At 49.1% G+C, this 13,355-nt stretch overlaps 1 protein-coding gene across 1 annotated transcript; it reads left to right on the top strand.

The window, feature by feature from the left end:
- Window positions 1–2,862: 2,862 nt before the first annotated feature.
- Window positions 2,863–11,862, top strand: ST8SIA3 (ST8 alpha-N-acetyl-neuraminide alpha-2,8-sialyltransferase 3). Its single transcript, NM_001001746.2, has 4 exons — window positions 2,863–3,063; window positions 3,565–3,687; window positions 5,380–5,937; window positions 6,645–11,862. The coding sequence occupies exons 1-4, from the start codon at window positions 2,885–2,887 to the stop codon at window positions 6,925–6,927; spliced, it is 1,143 nt and encodes a 380-aa protein (NP_001001746.2). The 5' UTR covers window positions 2,863–2,884; the 3' UTR covers window positions 6,928–11,862.
- Window positions 11,863–13,355: the final 1,493 nt, after the last annotated feature.

Here is a 13,355-nt window from a genome sequence, read left to right as displayed (position 1 = left end):
TTAAGGAGGGCCCACCCTCGTATCTGTCGCAATCAGCCCGCATGTGCTCAAACCCCAGCATGGCTTGACTGTAGTTTGGCTCTGTGTTTGTTGCACATCACTGATGGGCAGCTGGAAAACGTCTTATTCCCCAGCAAAAAATGCAACTTCCCAGTGTGCTGGGCCAGTCTGTCCAGGGGTGCTGGTGTGTCCAAGGGTGTCTGTCTGTCCAAAGATGTCTGTCTATCTAAGGGCGTCTGTCTGTCTGGGGGTGTTTGCATGTCCGGAGGTGTCTGTCTGTTCAGAGGGGTCTGTCCAGGGGCCTCTGCCTATTTAAGGATGTCTGTCTGTCCAGAGGGTGTCTGTCTGTCCAACCACCTGGAAGCTGTCTGTCCCACCCCTCAAACCAAGGTACCGAAGCCACAAACAGAAGAGGTTTTATGAGGAAGGCATATTCCCCCTCAGAGAGCTTCAAATCTAATCAAAACAGTAATTCCTACACATTTCCTATTGTGTTCCACTGTTGTGCTTCCCAGGGAGCACACTCACTTAAGAACAGGTATTTATCAGCAGCCAACGACCCGGCTCAGCCCCCGACACTGCAAGGCTGGCACAAAGCAGTGGCGATGCACAGGGGTGAGATGCATCCTCTTCTGCCCCTTTATCCTCAAGGCAGCTTGCAAAATACCCTGTGAATAATGGAAATACCAGCTTGCCAACCCACTGCCTCTTTCAAAGGTTCTTACAAAAAACAGCCACCTAATTGAGGAGAAATTCTGGCTGCTTGGGGAAGGCAGCTCCTTGTACCTGGGCCTCCCCGCTCCTTGCGCTGCAGCCCTCAGGCAAGCCGGGATTCTGTGTCAATTACAGGAAAATCAATGAAGATACTGTTCAGGACTCCTCTTCACCATTCAGTGCGGATGATATCCTTCACTTTCTAGCACTGATTCATTTACTTTCAGCCTCTCTAGGGGCTCCTGACATATTGCTATCTCTGAAGAATCTGAAGCAAAAACTGCCTTTGTTTCTACTGCAACTTGTTCGCATGCACTGTGCCTGGGACCAGGGTTGGGACCGGAGAAGCCAGGTCAAAATGAAGCACTTTTCCAAATATTTTCCAAAGATTTCCAAAAATCCAAATAGGATTTTTAAATATCTCTTGCCAACACACCTCTCAGCTCCTACCCAGAGAGTCTGGGTAGGATCAAGGTGCAAAGTCAGTGCAAGGGCTGAAGTCCCACCAGCGGTACTGCGTCATTCCGCAGCATCACACCAGGCCACGCAACACGATGCATAGCTGCTGTACCATGGACCACCTTCTCCTGCTGCTTCCTGGCTCATGACAAGAAGCCTCTGATCTGTTCAAATGCTGTGCTTGCTCTCACTCATTTGCCCTCATGGAGATAGCTGCGGGTTCCTACAGCCCACGGTGGTCATCTTTCTTCAGCCTGGAACCTGGAAAGGTGTGCAATATGAGGGCTGTGTAACCTTGGTCCTAGGCGTCCACGCCCAGCCCCATTAAGCATGGCCAGGAACCACATCGGCCTTAATGTTAGGTGCTACTGAGTGGATTTCCAAATATCCAAAAGTTAAAAGTTGTGTGTGACAGGACCTGGGCAGTCTGAGGCTGGGAACACCATGCCCTGTGGGGACAACAGCAGAAAAGCTGACTGGAAGCCATGTGAAGAGCCAAGTAACAAACCTATCATCTCCTATACTAAAGCATCATTATTTCCTGCATTTTCATCCTGTTCTCTCTCCACCAAAGCTGCATGTATTCCATAGGAATGGGATACAGACCTGCGGGCTGTACTCAGGCCAAATTCCCACTGAAAGATGAAGAACCATGCTGCGACATTATACCCGACCCTGCAAGCTCCTTGCGTTCCTCCTCTTCAAAGGGAGCCTCATGCATGGAGAGCTTGTAGGATATAGCCCAGAGCAAGGATGGTGCTACAAAGACAGCATTTATTATTTATAAGGCACTTCTATGAACTCGGGGCTCAGAGGCAGAGCTGTCTATGGTGGTGCACTTTATAAGGAAAAAAAAGAAAATGTAGTTTGAAGAAACAGTGGAAGTATTGCACCGTGCAGAAGCTGTGTCCGTAAGAGGCATCGCTCGGATTACGGAAGTCAGACTCTCTTGGAGTTCACATGAAAGTCGCTGTGAGATTTATGAGGCAGTTTAATTGCAGCTAGAGCTCTTTGGGTAGCATCGTGGCCTAAGCACCATGTTTTTACACAACAACGGTTCTCTGAGTGGGTTTGGCATCACCAAAAGCAGGCTGTGATAGAGGAAAAAGACCCACGGCAGCTCTCAGACCCTCCCACCACGGGGACACCAGGGGGTTGGGGACACCGTAATGCCCCCAGGTGCCGTTGCCCGTCACCCATTACCTGTCACCCACTGATCACTCACTGCCTATAGCAAGGAGTGGGAACCCAGATGAGGTCTGCACATCACGCTGGGATGTAGAGATAAACGGGGTGCTGGGCCCCACCTGCACCCTCGCGCTGTCCCTTTGCGGGCATCCTGGGACTGTCTGGGGACACCGCAAGGCATCCCAGAACCGTCCTGAGGGTGCAACCCGAGGCTGTTGGGAAGGAAGCTGGGACCGGGGAGGGCGCACCGGGGGACGTCCCCGGGGCTGCCGGGCGTGCGCCGTGCCTGCCGAGGGGGGGCTCGTCGGAGCTGCCGGGGCCGCCGGGGCCGGGACGCGGGGAGGGGGGGGTGCGGCTGCCGGCTGCCATTTCAGCGCGCCGCCGCCCGCTCCCTCCATTTTCTTGCTGGCTGCCGGCGGTGCCGGCCCCGTCCCCGTCCCCGCCGCCTCCGCGCCCGCCGCCCCCGCATGCAGCCCCGCGGCAGCCCCGCCGCACACGCCCAGCCGCGGGGCCGCCTCCCGGCATGAGGAGCTGCAAGATGGTGCGGGTGGCCAGCGTGCTGGGGCTGGTGATGCTCAGCATCGCGCTGCTCATCCTCTCCCTCATCAGCTACGTCTCGCTCAAGAAGGACAACATCTTCGGCGCACCCCGCGCCGCCGGCCCGGGGGGGCCCCGCATGTACATGTTCCACGCGGGATTCAGGTGAGGGCGCGGCTCCGGATGGCCTCCACGGCCCGGCACGGCGCGGGGGCAGGGGGCCGCCCCCAACCGCTCCTGGACCGGTAGTGGGGAAGCCTGGCAGCGCTCGGTGGGAAGGCCCGCGGAAGGCCCCGCGGCCCCGGCAACGGCTCCTCCCGCACCGCGCTGCCCCCAGCCCTGGGCCTGCGGGAAGCGGGCGGCCCCGGGACCGCGGGACCCCCGGGCAGGGCGTGCGAACCTCGGTGCCTAGGGGCTGCCGTAGAGTGGGCACGGCACGGCTCGGCACGGCTTGGTACAGCCCTGCGTGGCTCAGTGCAGCCCGGTTCGTCTCGGCTCAGCCCGGCCCGGTTCGGTGCAGCCCGGCCCGGCTCGGCTCAGCACGACCCGCGGGGAGCGGCGCGGCTCCGCCGGCGCTGTCCGTGGTGCTGAGACGGCGTGCGGCCTGCGTGTGTGCCCGTGTTTGTGTGTCTCTGTGTCCATGTGAGTCTGTGCGCACACATTTAGGTCCCAGTTCGCGCTGAAGTTCCTGGACCCCTCGTTCGTCCCCATTACAAATTCGCTGGGCCAAGAGCTGCAGGAGAAGCCCTCCAAGTGGGTGTTCAACCGGACGGCATTCGCACAGCAGAGGTGAGCACGCTGCTCATTCCAGTTGTCCCCCTCTCATCTTCCCTAGAGTTGTCCCCTCCCCCTGAATAATTGAGAAAATACAATCAGGGACTGCTAAATACTCTGGATTCTGAGTAATTTGCCGGCAGTGAGAGACAAAGGCTGAATCAGAGCATTTCCCAAGATGGTTACAGCTATCTTGGAAGAATTGATTAATTCAGAGCAGGACACCAAGCTGCAGCACACATCCTTTTACCAAACGGAACGTGACCCAGTTTCTCAGAGTGCAGGAGAAACTGTCATTTCTTCAAGATAAATAGCTGGTTGCTTAAAACTCAAAACGAATCAGACTGTAGCAGCCATGAAGTGCTATGCGTATGGAGGGCAAAACATGTCCAGCAATTCTGACCAAGTACAGTGTGGCTCCACAGTCCAGCTCCATCCTGGCTGTGGGGTGGGCAGAGGGCACTTCAGTGAGGCCACCGAGCCCAGACCCCCCTGAGATGCCTTCACTGTGCATTGACTTCTGCTTTCTGTTCACAGATCCATGACCACACTGCACTGTGGCAGTGCAAAGACTTTCTTGTTTCCTTAAGCTTCCTCAAAGCTTAATGTGAAACAAGATGGATTTTTATTTTCGTCACTATGATGTGAATGTGGTGATGTCTGCCCAGCCTCTTTTATTTAATGGTTTTACTGCAGTATGTTTATACACAGCAGTAAACTTGTAAAAGAAACAGAAATGCTTTAGCCATTTAAGACGACTACAACCATCTTGGGCTCTGATTTTGTACTGATGAATGCTTGCCATTTTAGAGGGTGCATTGTGGCTCTGCCCATATGCCCCATCTGAGGAGCCCATCAGCAGCTGCAGGCCATCAAGATGAGATGGCACCTTGCCTGCTCCATCCTTTCCTTGGGATCTCCCTGGCTGGTGCAACAGTGGCCACCCATCAGTATGGCCTCATTCCTGGCACCACCACCTCATCCCTAATAAATAACTAAGTGTCACCCCGCTGTTGATATGAGCTAATGCCTCAGGATCTGCTGCTGCATTTGTCTGTCATCCATAACCCATAATTAGGGGACCCAATGGGACTCCATTAATGCTTAGACACTGGAGGATGTGAGCTGGAAGAAAGGTTGTTTTCCATAAACATGAGCAAATAAAGTGGTATTGGTTTTCTAATTTTATGCTCTGCTGGGGAAATTCCTGAGCAAGGTTGGTTCTGTTTTAGTTTTTTTATTAAGTATTCCGAATAACCCTTGCAAAAATGTCAGCATGTTTGCTCTAATAAGACATTAAGGACTTACGTTTACAGAAAGGGAGACGGTGACTGTCACTTGTTTTGTGACTCAAAGCTTCCTGATGAACACACAAGGAATATTTAAATTTAAAAAAACAGCTACATTACTGTTAGTTCAGTGGGATGTTCTGGAATTCTTGGTTTTGCTTCAGACATCTCATGGCAAACATAGTGTCCACCATTACCATAGATCCATGGTCCAGCACCGAGAGCTCCCTCATTGCTATCTGTTTATATTGATTTTAATTCTATTACACTGCATTGCTCAGTAAACTGCTATATAACATTTTAGAAAGGAAAAATTAAGTCTATCTGGAAACAGATCTCTCTAACACAGACAGAGGGGAAATACAACTCAATGTTTTCTTTTTTTTTTTTTTTCATTTTTTTTTCTATTTTATTTTAGACAAGAAATCCTTCAGCACGTCGATGTCATAAAAAATTTTTCTTTGACCAAGAATAGTGTTCGGATTGGACAGCTGATGCATTATGATTATTCCAGCCATAAGTATGTTTTTTCCATAAGCAATAACTTCAGATCGCTGCTTCCAGATGTGTCACCAATCTTGAATAAACATTACAACGTTTGTGCCGTGGTTGGAAACAGTGGAATCCTGACTGGGAGTCAGTGTGGGCAAGAAATAGATAAGTCTGATTTCGTTTTTCGCTGCAATTTTGCTCCAACTGAGGCATTCCAAAAAGATGTTGGGAGGAAAACCAATCTCACAACCTTCAACCCCAGCATCCTGGAGAAGTATTACAACAATCTTTTGACCATTCAGGATCGCAACAACTTCTTTCTGAGCTTAAAAAAGCTTGATGGGGCGATTCTTTGGATCCCTGCTTTCTTCTTCCACACGTCAGCAACGGTCACAAGAACACTGGTTGACTTCTTTGTTGAGCATCGAGGCCAACTAAAGGTCCAGTTGGCTTGGCCAGGAAATATAATGCAGCATGTTAACAGGTGTGTATTTTTCTCTCCCATTTAACTTGTCAAAATACGTATTTCTCCCCATGTGAATACAATTGTTTTTATTTTCCTAGTCTTTCCTTAACTGAAAGGTACTCCCTGGCCAGTCAGGACCTGACACTGTTTGCTTTCAGTGCACACACAGTTCTGTCACTGCTTCAGTAAGCACTCCAGGGTCTGTGCCATCGTGGGACTGTTCCACATTTCCCACAGCAGCTTCCGCAGAGGCAGAAGGAGTGTGGAGGAGTTGCGTGAGATTCTGCATAAGAAAAGAACCACTTATGGAAGAACTTGCTCTCAGCTAGCAAATAGGGTGACAGCAGACATCTGCAGAATGATCTAGGCAAATCTATTGCAATTCATGTACAGATAATGTTGCCACCTCTTCAGAAAATGCACTTCACCAGGAGTCAAGGGATTTACTTTTCTGGATAAGGCACTGTTTTTCCAGGTGAAAAACCAGAAGAACATGTAGAAGGAGACCTTGAAAGAGAATGTTCATGTGTTTCTCTTCTTTACAGACTGACCCAAACAGCAATCCTTACCTTACTCCAGTTATCAGCTGTGAACGCTGATGCTCTCCATGCTGTAGCATTTTTGGTGGTCTCCATACAGTAATTACATTTTTTCTTACCGCAGGCCCATGATGTTACTTGTATCCTATACTAATGTGCTTTTGTTTTGTTTTTTTTTTTTCACAGATACTGGAAGAACAAACACTTGTCACCCAAGCGGCTGAGCACAGGTATTCTCATGTATACCCTTGCTTCTGCCATATGTGAAGAGATTCACTTGTATGGATTCTGGCCCTTCGGGTTTGATCCCAACACAAGGGAGGACCTCCCATACCACTACTATGACAAGAAAGGAACCAAGTTCACCACCAAGTGGCAAGAGTCCCACCAGCTGCCTGCAGAGTTCCAGCTGCTCTACAGGATGCACGGTGAAGGACTGGCCAAACTGACCTTGTCGCGTTGTGCCTAAGAACCTAAATCTTGAAGTGCCAAATGATTGTCTAAAAAAGTGCCCAAATCTGAGTTAAATGCTCTTCAGATACAATTCTAAAAAAAAAAAAAAAAAAAAAAAAAATCCACCCTAAAAATATTTTCCATAATATGCAGATGCTTTTTAATCACCCTTGTCACCGTTCATCAAAGGGTCTCAGCACATTTAGCAATGCAGAAGCACTTATCAAATTCTGTGGATGCTATTCATGCAGCAGCACAGCAAAGTTGAAGTATTTTGCTTTTATATATATGCTATGAAATACGTTTTAAAATGTTTTCATATTTCAGCATCCCACTACATGCCTGTAAACATCCTATTTCGATTGTTCCTTTCAGATTAGGATTAGAAAGTCTGATTTTACAAGGCATTGCTTTTCTCGTACACGTAGCTGTGAGTAGCTCAGCATACATAGACTTGCCGTGGCCAATTGGAAGAGCCACCCCAAACCCCAGCTCACTGCCATTTACAAGTTCCTCATTGTGGAACTCCATTTCCACTGCTTGCGTATTTTCGGATTTACTGAATTTTACATTTTTTTAAGAACAACAATGGAGAAGGTCAAAATACGGCTTGTACCTGGCTTCCCCATCCCTCTGTGTGTGCCACTGCTGTATGCTGGGGGGGGGAGAGGTGAGGGATTCCCAGCCCAGTTAGCTGTACAGGACTGTGTCCCACCCCCACCAGCCCGAGGGGGAGATGGAGTGAGGTCAGGGCAGCCCAGTTTCTGAGAAATGGCCTTGAGTGGGAATGTGGAGAGCAGGAGATGTGATGCCCAGAGTCCTGGTTTACATCACCAAGTCCACGGTCAGACAACTGACTTGGCAGTCTCGTGTTCTGGTCAAAAGCAGATATTTGGGGAGATGGAGCTTTCTAGGTACCTTTGAAGGTCGGACTGGTTGCAAGAAGGACAAACCATAGGGTTTCTTGTGTTTGAAAATCTTGGCCATGATGTCTCAGGATAAAGGAGTCTGTAAAGCAACTGTTCTTTTTTATTAAAACGAGTATGCTTCAAAGTATTTTAACACTTTTGTATTATTCCTTATGACACTGAGAACTGACTATACATGGAAAGACGGTGCAAAAGGCAACTCAAAACCATGCCTTAGCAGTGCACATTTTAGTGCACAGCGCCCACGCTTTGGGGGAAAAGTGACTGCACCTGGCACGCGACCAAATTGGGCGTATTCCAGCAGGGAGGGAAACCTCACCCCTCTGCACTGCCTGTAAATATGAGATTTTTAAAGCCATTTTGAAAATGCCCCGTACTCCCTTGTTTTATTTATTTTCTGGCTTTTACTTTGGCAACGGGCATTCGGAGCTGCAAAGGGGCTCGGATGCTCTCCGGCACCGCCAGCCTGGCGCCCACGCCTTCAGGCGCGCTGTGCAGGATGCTGATGGCTGCAAAGTTCCCTTCCCAGGGCACAGTCCCACATGAGATCTCGGGCACCGCTGCCTTGCCCCGCTGCCTGCTCTCGTCACTGCTCGTACAGCAGAGCATGACTTGCAGCAAACGTCCTCGTGGAGACATCGCTGTGTAGCAATGCTAGTGCTGTGCTGTGAGGTGCCATGTGGTTTCTAATATTGCTGTTCATTATCTGTGTTCTAGCAGCAGAGGAGCAGGGGCAGGGAGCACCCATCCCAGCTGGACACTGTTCCCTGGGTGCCTGGAACACAACCAAAAGCAAAAACTGCACGGGGCAGGGAGGGTTCTGTGCCAGTCATTAATGATGTACGGTGATTAATCATTTCCAGTGTAATTTGCTGTTGAGCTGTACTGTAGATGCATGCTGGCTAAGCCCCGGATCGCTTTGCAGCTCATGGTGGTGTGCAGACGGGAGCCCTGGGGATAGAGGGGCCGTGGTCTGGGATGCAGCACAGGGCCCCTGCTCAATGGCAGGTGTTTTAATTAAAAGGCAGGCTATCAATTTTATGTAGGAAGCGATCATTTCTATTAGCAAATTAAAGAAATATGGACAATTATCATTATATTTGCTTGAATGTGGATGCTGATGCACTCTGTACAGTTTTCTGGCTCTGAGAGGCGCTTGGCTGCTGTGTGTTGTTTACATGGCACAACAACTTTAACGTAGACGTAAGGGTGTCCGCCTGTCCGTCTGTCCTGACAGCACTTAACTTCTGTCCATTCAAAATGACTGCTCTCGAGCACCCACGTTGGAAGATAATGAGTAAAAATTATGTGCTGAAACCAAAAATTACCCCAAGATTGTCCTTCAATTTTTCTTTTTTATTTAAAAAAGTAAATGTCTTCCCTAATCTCAATAAAGATAGAAAGGCTGTCCACCTTGTGGATCTGTGTTCTCCTGGCGGTGCTGTCCCCAGCCACTGCTTCTTGGGGGTTGAACTGGATCGAGGGGCCTACACAAAAGTTGGGGAGGGACTTTTTACAAGGGCATGTAGTGACAGGACAAAGGGAAATGGCTTTAGACTCTCAGAGGGTAGATGTAGACTAGATATTTAGGAAGAAATTCTTTACCGTGAGGGTGGTGACGCACTGGAATATGTTACCCAGTGAGGTTGTGAATGCCCCATCCCTGGAAGCACTCAAGACCAGGCTGGATGGGGCTGTGAGCAACCTGGTGTGCTGGGAGGTGTCCCTGCCTAGAGCAGGGGGTTGGAACTAGGTGGTCTTAAAGGTCCCTTCCAACCCAAACCATTCTATGATTCTGCGATTCTATGATCTCCTTCCAACCCCAACGATTCTGTGATTCTCTGTTGAGATCAGTGAAGTTGCATGGTCTTCAGCAGGCATGGCCACACTACCGAGTGTGCCTACATTGTTGAGAACACCAGAATGGGAAGCTCGTACATGCACTGGCTTTGCTCCACTTCCTTTAGTTGGGCAAAAGGGGCACCCCTGAAGATTGCTCCCAGCTGTGGTGCAAGGCCCAAGGCAGAGGATCATGGGGCAGTCTTGGGGCTCTGCTCCCAGGACAGAGGGATCAGTGCCAGTCCCAAGACATGGCCATCGCCACTGAGCTGCATAGAAGCTCGAGGTGTGGAGAAGGAAGCATGGAAACTGAGCTGCAAATATTTGGAAGTGGGAACACAGAAAAATTATTGACAAAGGGCCATATTATATCATTGATTTTTAAGCAAAACTCCCCATTGATTTTTCAAAACCGCATTGAACATTTCAGAATCATTGATTTTAATGGGGAGTTCTGCCCCAAAATCAATGGCACAATACAGCCCAAAGTAAATTGCTTCTTAGTATCAATATTTTTTGTCGGAGCTGTTGCAATGTGGAAAACCGTCTTTAAAATGTGCATCCTTTGTTTCTGCCTGTTTTCTTAGACCTCTTTGAATTCTGCTTTTCTTTGGAATCTGAAGGGGAAGGGCAGTTGTGCTGGCTGGGCTTCACTCCCACGCCCTGCTCCCAGGCTGGGTTCTGTGCAGACCCCTGGGTTGGGGTCTCAGTGCTTTGCCTGGTGCCCGTCAGCCCCCACGAGCCATCCAGGTTGTGCTGCTGGAGGTGAGGTGCTGGCACCTGCATCCAGGAGGAGTTGGGGGGGGGGGGGGGTTGGGTTGCGTCTCAAAGAGGTGACAACCCAAATGTGTAGACAAGAAAAGGAATGAGAAACAGTTGGTCCTTGAATCAGTGTCTGTTCAGGGTAGGAAATACTGCTTTTGTTAAAAAAGAAAGCGTGCTCCTGCCCAGCAAGGCTGGCTCTCTGCTGCAGGAGCTGCCAGATGCAGCCCTTGTGTTTAGGACAGCAAATCCTCTCTGTATTTGCTAGCATGTTGGCTAGACTCTTCCTTCCCTTTTGCTTGGTCCAAAACCTTCCCGTCGCTGTCTATCTAAATGAATTCCTGATGGTTCAGGGAAAATACTCACTATTATTGCTGAATGTCTAGACAAACAAATATAGCTAAATGAAAGCACACGTAATGCAGTGTGATCAATACTTGCAAGTACAGAGCCTTTCAGTTTACAAAGTGAGGAGGAGCTCTGGGCAAAGGGCTCCTGGTGGCAGCCATGGCGTGATGGAACTGCAGGGACATGGGGATACGGCGGTGGTGGTGCTGGGATGGGGCCATCAAGCAGAGAATGGAAGGAGGAGGTGTACATAGAATGGGGATAGGTGTGCTACCTTTCCTTCTCTTTACATTCTTGTTTGGTATTTTATTTGCTTGCATCTTTTCAGTGAATGGTAGTAGGATACACTAAGAAAAACACAGACGTTTTGGCTTCCGGTTTGAATTGTGGAGTATACCAAAAAAGTATTCGTGAAATATAACTAACTGTGAATGAAGGTTGCAAAAACAAACCATTTAGAAAGCAGGTTCTCTGTAAATGAATGTGTCTTTATTCTAATGGCTATACAGTTCAATGCCTGATGGGGTTGTTTTCAATAAAAAGATAAATGCTAAAAAAAAAATATAATAATAAAAAAGATGCCATAATTGTAATAAAGGGTTCGTTATTTAATGGCCATACTGAAAGCATTATTTATTTTTAAAAGGCTGGTGTTGATAAAGGGCCAGAGTAGTGTCTCAGGTGAATGGCATGCAAGGCTGCACACGCTGTGAAACGTGTCCCGAGCAGAACTGCTGCTTGGCCCTGCTCCCCTCGGGCCCCTGTTGGCCTCAGGGCAACCAGGATGGGGCCAGCTTTGTCCCACAGGGGTGGACGTGGCCTGCACAGTGTATGGTGCATGTAAATACGTCGTCACATTTGTGAGCAAGGAGCCTGGTTCTTGTTGTAACGGAGTGCCGCGTCGTGACCATCGTTTGTGGAGAAATAAACGCGATGATTCATTCTGAATCTTTCAGCAATGTTATTGTTTGGTGTGAATGTGCCTGCAACATTGACTCATGTGCCAAAACAAGATATTGAATGCATTGTTTTTAAATAAAATATTTTATTGTGCATTGAAAGTCTGTAAAACTCAACTGCGTCCACTTCTTCCTTTCGCGTTTTCTTAACCGCCCGCTGTCAATAGTAATTAATGGCCTGAACTGGAAGGTTTTTCCATGCTGTAGGCACACTCTGCAGAGCAGCAGATTGTCATTTTAATCAAGAAGCGTTCCATATTGCTCAGGGTATGTTGGAGCTGGAAACACACTCAGACAAACTGCATGGCAGTGTGCCACGAACGCTCAACGCTAGCAGGATGTGGCCCCGGCTCTGCACAGCCCTGGTGCTCTGTGTGCAATGGGTCTGCCTGTGGGCAGCCCCAGGGGGGTGGAATGAGCTCAGGATTGAGCTCGGGATCCCCTCCAGCCCCCTGCACCTGATGCTCAGCAAATGGAACTTGTTTGCTGTCTCAGCCACATGCCTGCCATGCACATCTCCAGAACCTTTTCTATTCAAGACTGAGTCCCTGCTTCAGCGATGCCCACTGCACCGTCCTGTGGATCTAGCCCAGCATTGGCACAGTTGCCGGGAGAGGTGGTAGAGTCCCCATCCCTAGGGGTGTTCCATAACCATGGGGATGTGCCTCTTGGGGACACAGTCAGTGTGCATGGTGGGGTGATCTGGGGCTCGGTTTGGGGATCTTGGAGTTCTTTTCCAACCTTAATGATTCTTTGATTAAACAAAGGCTTCACTGGAAAACTCCTTCAGAAGAGTTGCCAAAGGTGTTGTTTGCTGCTCCGTTTTTCATTTATACCTTGCAACAAGCTTGATATGATGGATCAAATTCTGCACAGCTGTAAAATATTTGGAGCCACGCAGCATGTAAATCAGCACAGAGCTTGGCTCGGTGAGGTTGTATATTAAAGTGATGCACATCCAACTGCATCTGACAGCCGCTTCCGTTACCTGCAGCACCCTGGCAGGGAGCACAGAGTCTCCTTCTCTGGAGATATTCAAACTCTTCTGGATGCCTTCTCGTGCAACCTGTGGTAGAGAACCTGCTCTAGGAGGGCGTTTGGTGGACCTCCAGAGGTCTCTTCCAACCCCTGTGGTTCTGTGATTCCATAGCAGCCCTTAGAGCTGTCATTTTGCTGTGTCAGAACCAATCGATCATTTCTACTCCCTTTCTGCACGGTGATCAGTTTGCAGGCTGAGAGAGGATGCACTGCTTGCCTCAGCCCTGTGCATGTCCCATATCAGCTCTTCTGTGGGCTTTTTGATGCTCAGCACTACACAGCCCCAGCTGGAAGCAGCCCGTCACCTCCTGTTCAGGATTCTTCTCCCTCTAACTGCTACTGGAACCCAAACAATTACCAAATCAAGCTATGTTGTCAGTGTTTATTGTCTCGCAGTATTTGCTAGGGGCTATTTTTTGGCTTACCAAACTCAAAGCTTACGTATAGAAAGTGATAGTTAATTTGCTCCTCTGAATACCTAAAAATTCCAGGTCAGTTTCCAACAATTTTCCACAAAAATGTTTCTGTAGAAACTAGTAATCAGCTGCCACATAGCCTAGTTCCCTCAC

The sequence above is a fragment of the Gallus gallus genome, chromosome Z (assembly GCF_016699485.2).
Source record: "Gallus gallus isolate bGalGal1 chromosome Z, bGalGal1.mat.broiler.GRCg7b, whole genome shotgun sequence".
NCBI classification, from domain to species: Eukaryota; Metazoa; Chordata; class Aves; order Galliformes; family Phasianidae; genus Gallus; species Gallus gallus.
Note: the sequence above shows the minus strand (reverse complement) of the source record. Positions and strands in the feature narration are given on the sequence as shown.